At 48.6% G+C, this 16,006-nt stretch overlaps 1 protein-coding gene across 10 annotated transcripts in view; it reads right to left on the bottom strand.

The window, feature by feature from the left end:
* Positions 1 to 16,006, bottom strand: part of ARMC8 (armadillo repeat containing 8) — a 702,262-nt gene that overhangs the window by 204,847 nt on the left and 481,409 nt on the right. For all 10 annotated transcript variants that reach the window (XM_086955494.1, XM_086955495.1, XM_086955496.1 and 7 more), the window contains exon 18: positions 288 to 383. In XM_086955494.1, the coding sequence (XP_086811620.1) occupies positions 288 to 383 (96 nt within the window). The remainder of the gene's footprint in view (positions 1 to 287; positions 384 to 16,006) is intronic.

Raw genomic sequence — 16,006 nt, 5'->3', positions numbered from 1 at the left:
TGTACCTACCTACTTTCCTCGTGACTTAAAACTCCCCCTGACAAGCATCATTTAAACAACACTCTACTTAATACCTCGAACTGATGGACACACTGTCTTGCCACTGAAACAGTGAGACCATGTACTATAGAAAACAAGAGGCTTCCTTATGGCCACCTCAGACTCCATATATCGCCCTGTTAAGTCCAATCTGTAGTCCACAACTTTTTGCCAATTTTGAATCATGATACTTCAATTGTACCTATTTAGTTCTAATAGAATAGCAATATATAAGCGTTAAAACTGACCTGCTCTTTGACCTCTGTGTTGTGCTCTCCTTCTAGAATGAGTGTTACAGCTTGCATGATCTGTTTTCCATGACTGTTCATAATTTGATCAATGTGCTGACAAAATAGACAGAAAAAGGGAATCAGATTGTCATTTATTTTTACAGAATAAGTTGCAGAAACTCACAAAACTATTACAGCTCCAAACATGAAACATTCACACAATGCAATATCTGATAAATATACATATATTGATAAAGACTAAGATAATGTCAACGGACATCTTTTATACCTACAGAACAGATCAAATGCATACACTATCCTATTAGCAAAGCATCAAGATAAGAAAATCAGTATCTGAGGTCAGAAATAGGACATCTGGAGAATACTAGGAAGGACCAATTTCAGGGTCTGAAATTAAAGCAAATAACGTTCAGTTTAATTCTAGGAGAGCTAGGAGCATGGCGTATGAAAAAAAAATGAAAAAAAGTAGGGGCTATGGCGACCAGGCAACGAACCAGCATATTCAACTAGGTAAACTGAAAATACTGGTGGTCACATGATGGAATAAAACGTAAGGGTATGTTGTAAATGCACAGCAGAATTGAGTGTGGTCAAGAAAATGCTGGTCAGAAAGGAAATCCAAAGGCCTACCCGAAATTGACCTGCTTTGCCTCCTTAACTATGTGAAAACAAACCAAACAAAAGCATTTCACATAAACACATGCTGTCAGACCAAGTTTCAGAGATATGCCAGGCATTATAAAGAATAAAGTACCTCGGTTTTACAAAGGTACAGCAGAGTTCCTGGCATCATATGAGATTTGCCTGCAAGCGCCTACTATGTGCTATAAAGGAACAAAAAGCTACTTACTTGTAATTCCATTTCTCCAAGATGTACATCTTCATTAAATCATTCATCAAAGAATCAATCAATCAATCAATCAATCAACAGAATTTGTATAGCGCGCTACTCACCCGTTAGGGTCTCAAGGCGCTGAGGGGGTGGGGGGGGGTCGCTACTGCTCAAACAGCGAGGTCTTGAGTTGTTTCCTGAAGGAGAGATGGTCCAGGGTCAGCCGTAGGTGAGTGGGGAGGGAGTTCCATGTCTTGGCTGCCAGGTAGGAGAAGGATCTTCCTCCGACGGTGGATTTGAGGATTTGCGGATTCGTGGGACGGAGGCGAGGGCGAGGCTGGCGGAACGCAGCTGGCGGGGGGGTGTGTAGAATGTGAGTCGTCTGTTGAGGTAATTCGGGCCTCTTGTCGTGGAGAGCCTTGTGTGCGGTGGTGTGGAGTCTGAACGTGATCCTCTTGTTGACGGGGAGCCAGTGCAGGTCTTTCAGGTGGGCAGAGATGTGGCTGTGGCGAGGGATGTCCAGGATGAGTAGTGCTGAGGCGTTCTGAATGCGCTGGAGTCTTTTCTGGAGTTTGGCTGTGGTTCCAGCGTAGAGGGTGTTCCCGTAGTCCAGATGGCTGGTGACGAGGGCCTGGGTGACCGTCTTCCTGGTTTCGGTGGGGATCCATCGGAAGATCTTTCGGAGCATGCGCAGGGTTTTGAAGCAGGAGGACGAGAAGAGGTTGACTTGCTTGGTCATCGCGAGGGAGGAGTCCAGAATGAAGCCCAGGTTGCGTGCATGGTCCGTTGGCTTGGGTGCGGTGCCCAGGGAAGGGGGCCACCAGGAGTCGTCCCAGGCGGAGGGAGATGGTCCGAGGATGAGGACTTCCGTCTTGTCTGAGTTCAGTTTCAGACGGGTGATCTTCATCCATTCCGCGACTTCTTTCATTCCTTCCTGGAGGTTGGCTTTGGCGGTGGCGGGGTCGTTGGTGAGGGAGCGGATCAGCTGGGTGTCATCAGCGTAGGAGATGATGTTGAGGTTGTTTTGGTGTGCGATGGCTGCGAGAGGGCTCATGTAGACGTTGAAGAGGGTGGGGCTGAGAGAGGATCCTTGCGGAACGCCACAGATGACTTCGGTGGCCGAGGATCGGAACGGGGGGAGGCGGACTCCCTGGGTTCTTCCGTCGAGGAACGGACAAAGGATACTAGTACCTAAGAATACTTGAAAGGATGTGTTATCGCTGAGTGAACTGTCCCCATAGGATATTGTCATTCAGTCCTGATATATGTGTTGAAAGCCTGAAGACCCATAGCCATTCCTTCTTGAGCAGGTTTCTTTCACTGTGAACAAGGTTTAGTAGGTTTTCTAATACCACCCAGTTGAATTCAGTCAATTTGTGACCCTTTCAAATGTAATGTGTTGACAATTTGGTCGTGCTGCGGCCACATCTTAAGTTACTTCTGTGTTCACATATTCTGGTTTTGATTTTGCGACTTGGCAGTTTACAAGGACAGCTTATCATGAAAAACTTGGGAGGTGCTACAATAGGTGAACTGTCAAAGTTTCCATTGGCGGTTGGTCCCCAAAACCACACTTTTGGTAAATTATGTTTGGACAGACGCTACAATTCCTGGACGAGTGGTGGGGATGTTCTGTGGTTTCCTGCGTAGGGGCCTAGTATGGCCTTAAATCTTCATCCTATTATGTGGGAGAACATCAGTTTCTTGAGATTCAGGAAGCCGTTGTTCAAGATTCACAAATTCTTATTTATAATTTTGGTGACCATATTAAGTGCAATGTTATACATTGTTACACAGATTAGAAGTTCCTGTTAGTTTTTGACAGTTTGGATGATTAATCTGTGCACACTTTTGGGGTAAATTCCTGCTGTGAAAGTTCCAAACATTTTCTTTGTTGTTCAGCCTTCGTGGTAGTACATAGTGCAGGAATTTTCATGGATTCTTTACCAGAGGAGGTGGGCACAGCCTTTATAAGATTTTTGTTCCAGCAAGTAAAGAGACAAACTTCTTTCTCTGTCCTTAAGCGTCTTTGAAAGTGCCATGCAGATGCCACTGTATGATGCCTTACAAGTGGGATAAAGGCAATAAATGTACTGATCATTAAGATCATCAGTATGGAATTTCTTTTGTCCGCAGACTGAGCAAGACTTGAAGAGAGATCTTCCACAGTCATAGTGGCAAAATGCCCTTCTCAACAGACCTGTTATTATTATTATTATTATATTTCTTATATAGCGTCAGAATCGACCCCCGAAGGGTTATCTCCGCGCTTGCCTTGGGAACCCGTCCTGGTTTTTCCCTGTGAGATAGCCCCTACAGGGCATCCCCAAGGTGAAAGCCAGGCATCCCGCCGCGGGGGGCCGTTGTGGAGATTAAGCAAGCTTAATGCCCAGAGTTGCAGAGTGTGAATCCATGATTAGGTCAGGCACCGAAGCGAGAATTATCAAGTCCGTGGACATTTGAGCTCAACACCCTGCCGCGTCGGGAATCGAACCCTGGTCCCGGGTCTGACCTCTGCTTCAGGGTCTGCCTGCTCTAACCAGTGAGCCACACTTCTCCACACTGTTAAGACCTTAGTGCTTTGTGAAAGTGTGCACTGATGCCTACGCAGATGCCCGACATATCCAGGACTGGCACTCCGCGTAACAATGTAGTGGTGGCTGCCTTGGCCCTGGTGGAGTAAGCCCTTAGACATTCTGAAGGCTGTTTCTTAGCCAATGTATATCAGATCAATTAATGAAGAGCAATATGCATCGAGAGATGGTCCATTTCTGTAATGCCCGGTTTTCTTTCTCCCCAGAGAACTCCACAAATCACTAATCATCCACACAATGTTCTTTGGTAAAAATCAATAAAAATTAATGAGTGCTCTTTTGGGATCAAAATGATGAATTGTCTCTTCTTTTGGGGGATGAGGCGAAGCGAAGGAGGTCGGGAGGAATAGGGTGGCTGGACCAAAAGAGCCTGAAGTTCACTCGTCTGGCGTGCAGAGGTGATCGCAACAAGGAAGACTATTTGTTTAAGTGATTTAGCACAATGGGCAACTGGTTAGTGACTCAAAGGGGGTTTACATTAGAAATGTGAGAACCAGATTTAAATCCCACTGTGTCTCTTACCTTTTAAGAAACGCATCATACCCAGTTATTTAAACAAGGATGATTGGTCAAGCAAATATAAAAATCCAAAGGGGCAGAAAGGTAACCTTTAACCGTTCCCAGATCTGAGCAAAAACAAAGCAAACGGGGCGTGGCTTGCAGCCGAGCATGGCGGCAGCTTAGAGGATTAGCTCTGTGGTGAGAGCGGCCTCTCCAACGATCCGAATACTCATCCGTGGGACTACAGGTTTCTGTTGGGGTGTACCCGACGCCCAGGACCGGGCGGTGTCAGTGGCAGTGATTCCGGCGGTAATTGATGGCCGGGAGGTAGAGTTCTCACCGGGAGCTCCTGAGGTCTGCACGACTACTGTGGGCCGGGGACTAGCGTACCTGAGGAGCCGGACAGGAAGTGCCGGTGGCCGGGGCAAGACAGACCGGAAGTGCCAGACTACCGGGAAGCGGAGCTGCGGCGCTCCGAGACCCAGCCGACAGAGAGTGCAGGAGGGGCACAAAGGAGCAGACGCAAGAACGGAGCCGCAGAGGAGGTGAGGGCTCCGCAGAGTGTGACCAGGCTACGGGCACAGAGACTCCAGAGGTGCGCCGCAGTAAAGAACAACCCGCCATTTTGCTGGGAAGGCGAACGGCACTTGGGGAGTGCAGGACCTTCCTACTTCATTACAGGGTAGGGTGGTCTAATTAACCCCTTCAGCGCGGCGTGAATTTTCGCGCTGTGCTGAAGGTTCTAATGAGCCTATCGGCTCATGACGGAACGGTTCCGTCATGAGCACAGCTCAACCGACGCTCATGACTGATCCGTTCCGTCATGAGCATGGAAGGGGTTAAGTGTAAGGCGCAGCGGCCGAAAGACAATAGGCCTCACTGATTTGGAGGAGGACTCCCGAAAATGGCACTAGCAATGGGCGATAACTCGTGATCTCCCCGGCACCGCAGCACATGAGAGCAGCATCGGGAGGGTGCTGCCGGACCAGACATACTGACCCCGAGCCGTGCTACCCCATCCGGACGTCATACATGTAGGGCGACATCGGCGCCCTGGGGAGAATCGAGGCGGCACGTAAGAGGCGGTAAAGAGAGCCCCAGGTGACCCGACACACGGCAACCTCCGCAGGGGTTGCAGCGCATCAACCAGCCCCAAGTAGAATTCGGTGCTATTACGAGGGCCTGGGGGACGTACATACTACGGCATTCGGGTCGAGATTAACGGAGCCTCCGTGAACGACCCTGGGACCTTATCATCAGAGATATCCCACACTGGCCCTTGTGTGTGCTGACAAGAACTGAATAAAGTGGCCTGCTTGCTTGAATTATATCTCCTGAACGACAGAACCAGAGAGGAGTGGTCACTGGTGATTCAACGACTGGAGGGGGTCGTTGACACACGCCGACCTCAGATAAGACATTGTAGAGAACCCTAAATACGACACGCCACAGCAGACGCCAAAATGGCGGGAAAGGGCGCCAAAGGTGGCACGACACAAGCGCGCCTCGAGAAATATGCCTATGAAAAGGGTGCGTCCTCCCCACCAGAGGGGAGGCAATCCGGCGGAAAATCAGCGGACGGGGTAGGAGGGAAAAAGGCGACGCTGGATGATGTTATGCGAACGTTGACACAGGTTCAGACCACAGTGGGCTCGATTTCTACTGAGATCACCCTACTAAGAGCAGATCTCCATAAAATATCGGAGAAGGTGGGCTCGCTAGAGGTGGTCACAAAATCGTTGGTGGAAGATGTGTCAGAGCAATGGAACGTGTAACAGCCGAGAACAAAGGGCTGAAAGAAAAGCTTGATGACCAAGAAGGGCGGTCCCGGAGAAACAACATCAGAATCCTGGTAGTTCCGGAATCGAAGGCACAGAAGCGACAGACTTATTCGTAGAAGACTTGATTAAAACAAAACTACAGCCTAGAGGCCTGTCCACCTTCTTCTCGGTTGAGAGGGCGCATAGAGTACCGAGAGGCCGACCAAAACAGGGAGCAGCTCTGAGACCCATCCTAGCAAGATTGTTCAACTTTCGTGACAGGGATGCCATCCTACAGGCAGCGAGGAAGTCTCCTCCTGTTAAGCTGCAAAACGCGACACTGGCCTTCTTTCCAGATTATACGGCGGAGGTCGCCCGGCGTGGACGAACGTTCCTGGAAGTAAAAAGAGAGTTGAGGTCACGATAAATCCAGTACTCAATGATTTTCCCGGCCAGGCTGAGAATAGTAGCAGATAACAAGACTTGGTTCTTCGATACTCCTGAAATGGCTCAAGACTGGCTGGAAGGGTGGAGACCAGCCACTCACCCCCGCCGATCGAACAGGACACAGGATGACCGACACACAAAGGATCGAGCAGGCTCTCGGACTCCGGGGCATGATGAAAGGGAAGACTCACCAGGGAGAGAAAGGGTAGAGGAGGACCCTGAGACGGAACAATGACCAACCGGCGGGTAAAGAACAATTTCTGAACTTGAGAGCTGCCTAAGAGACTGCCATTGGACACTGGGCGAGGGACCTCCGAAGAAAGTACGAGAGGCCGCCGACTGTGGGGTATTCCTCACCTCAACAAGCAAGTATTCTATTTGAGGGATGGGTTAAGCACTGTGCTAAGTTGGGGGGGCGGGCAGTTACAAGTCTGTGTGGAATGAGGGCAGGGAGGGGGTAGTTATGGACGTTCACACCTCAGAACGGGAGGTGTTGTTTGTTAACGAATTGACTCAAGGTAGGAACATACGATGCATGGAAACTGATAACACAAAGACTGTCTTACACAAGCGGCCACGCGAAGGCTTACATGCGGCGCACATGGGTGCTGCATTCCTAGTGAAACATGGCACACAACATACAGGTTGACTCCCTGCAGGGAGGCCTCCAGATGTCACAAGTGACGCCACTACAGCTCATGTCCTGGAACGTATGGGGCCTGGGGGATAAAATCAAGCGGGGACTAGTGGTACAGGGCATTAGGAGAGCGAATCCAACCCTGGTTCTTCTCCAGGAGACACATTTAGTAGGCACGGCAAGCCAGGCGTTAAATAGGAAAGGTTATCATATGATAGTACATTCTGAGTTTACCTCGGGATCAAGGGGGACGGGAATCCTGCTGCGAAAATCATCCCCGTTCATACTTCAGTTTACCAAAACAGATGACCAGGGCCGTTTCGCGGCTGTGCATGGACAATGGGAGGGCAAACCATTGACGGTAGTATCGGTCTACATACCCCCGGCGTTGCATACAATTGCGTTTCCGGATCTGGGGAGGTTCCTCCTAGAACTCCCAGAGGGTGATTTAGTAATAGGGGGAGACTTCAACGCGGTCGTCCATAACACACAAGATAGATTCCCGGTTAGAACACCAACTCCTGGTCCCTCCCGATTTAGCGATTTCCTAGAGGCGCAGGGGCCCAATGGTGCAGAAATATGGACGCGATTATGGTGACTGAGAGGGCTGTGTACGAAAGGAGAGCTCATATGTGACCCTCTGGAAGAGGACGACATAGAAAGCTCAGATGAGGAGGAGGAGAAGAGATGAGAAACGATATTTGAAATCAGGCCGGAGTAAAGTTGAATGGTTGGAGGACACTACGCAATAGGGCAGATACAGGGGGAGATACCTAGAGCAGGGAGGAGCAATGTGGGCGCTTAGACTGGCCGCAAGAGACACATTACACAATTGGGTGCGGTGATAAACCATGTTTGTAATACTACTGAGTCAAAAGTTGAGTTTTGTTAGAAAATGCAAAAGTAAGAGAAAATATGGTATGTAGTGCCATCCTAGTTAAATTGCTGCCGGACCGGAGGTTGTCGGCTAAACAGCTGTGTAATAGATACCAGAAAAGTAATTTTTATAAAAAGCAGCCGGCCTCAGGGTTGTAGGCATGCAGCAGAATATTGTTTGAAACTGTCAATAAAGCTCTTACGAACCAAAAAAAAACAAACAAAAAAAAAAGGAAACACCACCTCATCTGAAAGTTGTGCTTGCAGCGGGTCCATTTAGAAAGAACCTAACCAAGCCTCTAATTTGTCCCAGCACCCATCATATACAGATTTTATTAAAGAATCTCTGGCTGCCAAAATTATATCCACAACCTCAAGAAGAGGATCAACAATCACAGCCTAATCTCCATGCATGTAAGAACAGGAAGGATGAATTGGCTTGGGTGCAGGACCGTGCCTTGCTGCTGCAACAGCACGTCCTCCTGAAGTTGCAGAATGATGGAAGGCAGATGCTTAAGTTCAAATGTTTCGGGTACCACACTCTCCTGACCCAAACCAAAGCTACTAGAATGACGTGGGCCCTGTCGTTCCTGGTCTTATTCAGAACTTGGGGTAGGACAGATAGCAGAGGGAAGGCATATAAAAGGCATGTGCTCCACTCTAGACGGAATGCATCTCAGAGAGAGAGCCTTCTTGGGAACTCCAGCTCACGAGGTGCTGATAGAAAAGGTACTTACTTTTGGTAACTATGTTTCTGGGGTATATTCTATCTACCTACAGACTCCTCACCTTCTAATCTCCCAGCCGTCACACAGAATCCAGCACCTTTTCAATAAGCCTACGAGTTAGTAGGCGAGCCATGGTTCCACTTCAGCGCAAGAAGAGGCAGCTTTGTAACATCATTGAAGCCATATAACACCTCCATTGACATACTTACATCGGTTTCCCATTCATTTGTACGCAACTTCAAGGCAAACTGAAGAGAACAACATCAGCTGACTCAGGTGTAGTATCATGTACAGAATTTGAATCTCATTTAGAAAATTTACTTAGCAATCAGTCATAAAAAGTGGAGGAGGGTGGGTTGGTGAGGAATCTGCCGCCGGATAGAGTATCCACTAGAAAGACCATTACAGAAGGTAATTAACTTTTTCTTCTGATGGATACTTCTACCTGCAGATTCCTCACCTTTTGAATAGAGTACCCAAGCAGTACATGACCAGGAGGTGGGTACATGACTAGTTACACTAGGAAACCCTGTAGGACTGAAATGCAAAGAGAGCTTCACTTAGCACTTGGAAATCTAGGCAGTTTGCTTTGCAAAGGTACAGAGGGAAGCCAGAGTTGCCTACTTGCAGACTCCCGCAACTGGGCTTCTCGTGCCAGAGCAGAGGTAGAAACCTCCACGCTAACAGAATGAGCACTGATGCCTTCCAGTGGCTCTTTGTGGGTTAAGGCGTAGCACATTTGTAGGCACAAAATGACTGAACATGATCATTTCCTCTTGTGTATTGCCTTGCTCTTGAGCTTGCCTACATACCTGATGAACAGCTGGTCTTCAATTTTGAACTCCTTAGTACTGTAAACATAGAAGCTGACCGTTCTCTTGAGCCTCTCCCTCCTTCCTGGGATGTGAAGGGGGAAAGAAGTCCAATAAGGTTATGGATTGGCTTAGATGAAGAGTGTAAACATCTTGAGCAGTAAAGTAGCAATGGTTCTGGGAACCAGCTTGTTGTGGAAAAAACAGAAGTGGAGAGTTTTTTTATACTTAGCACCTGAAATTCACTAAGATGCCTTGCCGACGTAATGGCAATGAGAAACACTGTCTTAAAAGTAAGCAGTCGCAAATGGCAACTGTGCAAAGCCTCAAACAAAGCACACAAAAAAAGTTAGATCGAGATTCAGGTCCCATTGTGGAATTATGAATGGCGATAGAGGAAATTTAGCCAAGAGACATCTCAAAAACCTTATGATTATGGGGTATCTGAAGAGGAATGGTAGATCCGGAGACGGAGAAAGGCTGATAAATTGCTCTTGACCATGCATAATGCACATTCTTGTTGAGCAAGTAAAAGGGCTAACCGTAAATTAACCTATAATCAGGCCTGAAGAGGGTCTAATGCAGGGGTCTCCAAACCGGTCTTGGAGGGCCGGATTCATGCCAGATTTTTTAAATCACTACATTCATCTCAATGGGGATATCCCAAAAATCTGGCATGGATCAGGCACTCCAGGACCGGTTTGGGGACCCCTGGTCTAATGAATTGTCTGTACACCATTTCATGAACCTACTCCATCTCCCAGAATATACTTTTTTGGTGGAATTCCACAACAACCAACTCTACCAGATCCTAAGCCAATTCCTCCAGAGCCGCAACCGATGAGACAGCACACACTGCCTGTAATGGAATTTCCTCCACGACAACAATCAAGAAGGGAGGCGCAGTACCTCATAGAGGAAGGAAGATTCTTTTTAGGTGACTCTGACCCCAGTGAAAATCCCTGTCCAGAAACGGAGAAGGGCAGTCTTCAACCAAGAATCCAGAATTTCAAGGACTAAAGGACGCTAGTGGTCTAGACATTTCACCTGAATGGGACTACCTCAACCAGAGGTAACTTCTTATCAGACCATTATTAAAAAGGTGGTGGATACATTTTATCTTCAGCTTCCCTCCATGGAAACCAAAGCAAACACCTTGATTGAAGTACTTCATGGCACTTCCCATGCTGCAGAACGTGGTTTACCCTTTAATGAAGCTCTTACTAAGCCCATTTTAGCTATTTGGGAGAAACCAATGCCTTCCATTGCTCTGCACCGTGTAATTGCACCAACATGCAGGCGACCCAGCGTTTCTGTCATCACACCCATCACTATATGGCCTTGTAGCCCAGGCATTCCGCTCCTCGAAGCTCTTTCCAGGCAATTTCCCTACAAATCCATCAAATAGAATCCAAGAAGATAGAGCAATTTGCCAGAAAATGTTTTCTGCAGGCAGTGTCTACCACTTCAGGGGGTAAAGAAAAGGAATTCAGGTTACCCCACTTAATATACAGGCATGAAGGTGCAGGCTCTGGAGGCTGGAGTGCAGAACCTCCCTCTGCAAATGCAAGAGTAGGTCTAACGGGAGGAATATGGAGCGGAGGGCAGAGGGAGAGGTGCATCAGGTTTCACACCACACCCTTCAAGGTCAGCCAGAGACTATTAGAATGGGTAGGGCAAAATTGAGGTGGATCTGCCTCAAAACCAGAGTTATCAAGGGTATAGGAGGAAATGCATATTGAATCTGAAAGCTCCACTTCAAGCCAAACTCATCCCCCAATGCTCCTGGCAATGGTACTGGAGGGCACAGAAATTCAGGCAGTGTTGTCATGAGTGGCAAAGAGACTCACCAGAGAACTACAATATTGGCTGAAGATGTGCTGGATGAAGTCAGTCTCCACTCGTGATCAGCAAGAGGATGCAGATTGCCACTGTACTCTTGCACATTTATTAAACCCGTCAGATGGTTGTCTATGACCCAAATCAGATGGTGCTGCACCCCAGACCTAAGGCACAGAGCTTCTCGGAAGAGACGATGCAATACTACTCCCGACTCCTGGAGCCGGCATCTTGTCCATAGGAACCACAGGCACCAGATTCTCCATGGGTATCTCCACAAGTTCTTGTTCTGAAGAGGACTGTTGTGTAGGAGAGGAGCACTCTTTAGACTTATCTTTTGAGGAGGGTCATTGTTTGGAGTCATGTAGTCCCTTTTTCTTAAGTATGCGCTTCCATGACTTCAAGGAGGGTGGCGATTCTGGGGTCTTTGAGCTCGGTCTGGACTTATACTTTACTTGATGTTCAGCCTTGGCTTAGGCCATACACATCTTGGCTTCCTGTTCCTTGATGGCTTTTGGATGCATATTCTGAGAGGGACTGCAGGCCTCTACATTGCGGTCCGACCCCTAAGTGCAATAGGCAGATGTCATGTGGGACCTTGATGGAACTTTGCCCATCACGGCACAGTTTAAACCCTGATCATTTAGAAGGTGACATACTGTACCACACCTCAAATTTTTCATAGAATTTTGGAAATATTGACATATGTTGACAATTTTTCTCAGGACGTCATGAGAAGTTTGTTTCTGAAGGTGGACCCTGCACCCCCTATCAGCGCAGAGAGTTACTGAAAAGTTGCCAGAATCAGTCTGACATCTAGGATATTCAAAAGGTGAGGAATCTGAAGGTAGAAATATCCATCAGGAATTGCTCTTTCTATGCGTTGGCAAAGCGTTCGAGCCAAGGCTCGCCCCACTGTCAGAAGATACCCTGTGCCACCTTCATGTGTAACTGCCAATTGTGATCTCCAGGCTTAATTTGTTTGCCCTGGTGTTGGGGGCGCTAGGTGGCGCAACTGCGGAATGGTCGCCGGCTAACGAGGCTCCCGCAGTCCGGTAGCCTGTATTACATTTATCCTTAAAGTATGTTCCTGTAAATACCCACATTTGGTGGGAAAAGGTGGCGGAACTGGTGTGTGCACGACTGCGGAACGTCCGACGGGCGGTGTCACGGATGCGAGTCTGATTCGCGCCATAGACTGCTGCAGCGGTGGCGATCAGGGACCCGACTGGAGCCGAGACCGGGTGACAGCAACCACTCGAGAGCCGTGGTGCCCACGAGGCGCATAGGCCGCACAGCATTTGCAGACCCCAACAACGCTCACCATACGGCGGTAGGTGTCGGGACCTCGCGGCTTGGACGGATGAAGTGGGCTGAGATCTGACCGGCGTCTGGTCATTGGGAAAGCAGCAAGATAAGCGGCAGCTGCAACAACGGTGTTGAGGAGGGAACCATGGCGGCGGCCATGTTGCTGATGTGCAAGTAAGATGCTACTGGAGATAGCTCCATAACGACCCTAAATCTGCCAGTGGCGATAGACACGGGTGAACTGTGCAGAGTGGACATAGCGGCGGGGGCTGGGACTCTCCATCACCACATCACTGGAGTTTATAGCCCATATGCTGGGAGTGCATGCTAAAGAAGGCATTTTGAGGGGGCTAAGTAACATGGCGGCGAGCAGCCTGGAGGCCATACGAGTGCAGCGATCAGCATAGAGAACTACTACAGAAAGCGGAGAGTACACTGTGACCCACTGGAGGTGTAGCTGAAGCGCATAATATAGCAGTAGGAGACACCGCGCACAGGGTAGCTAGGCCTGAACACTGGAATGTGGGCGCAAAGGGAGACAGGCCATTGCTGAAGGAGACGCGGAAGGCTGTTGGATCCCACACGTAGTACGTGATATGTAGGTTGGTGTTGAATTGGAGACTTTTCCCCGGGGGTCATCATTGCCCTGCTCTCTGCCCAGAGAACAACAAAAGGCGAAAGGTCGCGGCGACACTACTGACAGGGTACAAGCACATTACGGACTGGCTAAGGGGATTTGCGTACTTGGGATACCTCCTGTTGGGGAAAGGAGAACTACGACATACGACGATACTGTGCCTGGATGACTCGCCGTGTCGCTCTTGAACGCGTCCCCTGTTGACATTCTACATACTGTGGTTGGAGAGAGCCCCCTCTCAGTCTCCACATACCCTATAGAGGGTGCTACAATTGTGTACCTTGTGTTGCATAAGTACTGTATAGGCGTGTACCTGGTCTACTGAGGATCGACGATACGGTGACAGTATGGGCCGTCCTGATCCCCACCAACCGCGGCTCACGTTTGAGAACAAACGAGCTCCCAAACAAGCTCTAACTGAAGAAGTACCAACTGAGGAGGAGATGCTGCCTGGGAAAAGCACGGATAAGGGTGGAGAGCTACAAACAATACTAGCAGAAATGCAACAAGGGTTTGCAACTATAGCGACGAAGATGGACACATTAACGACCCGTATCGATGGTATATCCCAAAAACTTGCTGGCCACGAAAGTAGGCTCAAAGAAGCGGAACAACGCATATCCGACCCTGAAGAGGTCACAGAACAGCTCAAAACGGCTATGACCCAAATGGACAAACTCATGCATATAATTGACGTGAAGAATTAGGACATCGAAGCCAGAAGCCGCCGCAATAACGTGCGCATTTTGGGAATACCCGAAAGTACAAACACGGGACGTCTTGAACAGTATGTGGAGAAGATGCTCATGGCAATCACAGAGGAGGGTGCCCTATCGGCTCAATTTATAGTGGAAAGGGTGCACAGAACGTTGGGACCTCGGCCACTTCCCGGAGCCTCACCTCGCCCCATAATAGCTCGCCTGTTGAATTATCGAGATCATGATGTGGTTCTGAAGGTGGCGAGGGACAAACGGCAGCTTAACTATTTGGGAGTTCAATTTACCATTTCTCCGGATTTTACTGCTCGCGTACAGGAAGAGCGCCGGAAGTTTAATGGGGTGAAGCAGAAGCTTTGACAGGAACAGGAAGATTACGCTCTCCTATACCCGGCGCGACTTCGTATTACACACCAGGGAAAGCAAAGTATCCACACCACAACGCAATCAGTTGAAAAGTTACCTAAAGAGCTGAAAAGACGAAAGGCCGCCGCATCAGCAGAAACTGAATCTACTCAACTGCAACTGTCAGATGTGGAATAATCGACTGCCATCTTGCAGAGCTCTTCGGGCAGAGACGTACCCGCTAGCAATCACATATGTAATGGACATGGGTGGAAGGGGGGGCAGGGGAGGGGGCTGGTGGCTCGATTGGGGGGCCTCGGTGGGTGGGGGTGGAGAAGGAAATGAATCCGGCTCCTATGTTGATTATGGAAGCACAAGAGGAAATATTGGACAGTATTGGACTATGGGAGGAAGCAGAACTGTTGTGGACATTGTGGTTGTATGTCAGAAATATCATGCTTACTCCTGATGGGTGAATCATCAACAAACAATTGTACAGTACTATCCTGGAATATACGAGGCCTTAAGGATGCTCGCAAATGCAGACAAGTTTTAGCCTACTTAGATAGACATAAGGTAAATGTGGTACTGTTACAGGAGACGCATATACCCCCTCAAACCAATCCCTCCTTTGCTAGCAGGTGGGCAGGTGTCAGGGTGTTTTCTAATTACTTGTCCGATGCTAGAGGCACAGCTATCTTGATACATCGAACAATTCCCTTCACACTCTTGGGACAACTAATTTTTTTTTGTATTTTTTTTTTTTTATGTAGTTTATAGAGCGCACAGCGCTAGATCCTGAGTCTCTAGGGGGGAATAAGGAATAAAGAACATGGGGAGCAGCAGGGAGAAATCAGAGTCCAGAGAAGAGCCAAGTTTTGAGCCAAGTTTTGAGTTTGGCTCGGAAGATGGATTCGGAAGGACAGAATCTCAGATCGATTGGCAGAGCGTTCCACCATTTTGCCGCAATGACACTGAACCCTCTGCCACCCATTCTAGATAGTCTAAAACGGGGAGAGATCAGGAGGCGGAGGTCATTGGATCTCAAGGATCTGATGGAACGAGATATAGAGACACGTTTTTTCAAGTAGTTGGGTCCGAGGTCGTTGATGGCTCGGTAGGTAAGGGTAAGGATCTTGAACTGGATACGGCTGGCCACTGGAAGCCAGTGAAGCTCCTTACGATACGCGGAAACTGATTGACGGTAGGGAATGTTACCAATCAATCTAGCCGCCGCGTTCTGGACAATCTGAAGCCGATCTAACAGATACTGGGGGGCACCAGCATAGAGGCTGTTAGCATAATCCAGGTGGGACGTGATGAGGGCATGGGTGACTGTGCGGCGGGAATCCAGAGGCAGATAGGGAAGTATTTTTTTGATCATGCGCAACTTCAGGAAGCAGGCAGAGGTCACTTTATTGACCTGAGTTTTGCATGAGAGGGAGTCGTCAAACTGGAAACCCAGGTTACGTGCAGAGTGAACAGGAGAGGGAGCAGGATTAAGTGCCGTGGGCCACCACCAAGAAGAGGGGATGGGATCTTTCTGATTGAAGAACAGCACCTCCGTCTTGTCTGCATTTAGTCGGAGGTGGTTATCAGTCATCCAGACACTGATGTTGTTGAGGCATTGGCGGAAGTTGGTGAATGCGGAGTCCGAGTGGTCTCTGAAGGAGAACACCAGCTG

This window comes from Lissotriton vulgaris, chromosome 2_1 (genome assembly GCF_964263255.1).
Source record: "Lissotriton vulgaris chromosome 2_1, aLisVul1.2, whole genome shotgun sequence".
In the NCBI taxonomy this organism is placed as follows: Eukaryota; Metazoa; Chordata; class Amphibia; order Caudata; family Salamandridae; genus Lissotriton; species Lissotriton vulgaris.
Note: the sequence above shows the minus strand (reverse complement) of the source record. Positions and strands in the feature narration are given on the sequence as shown.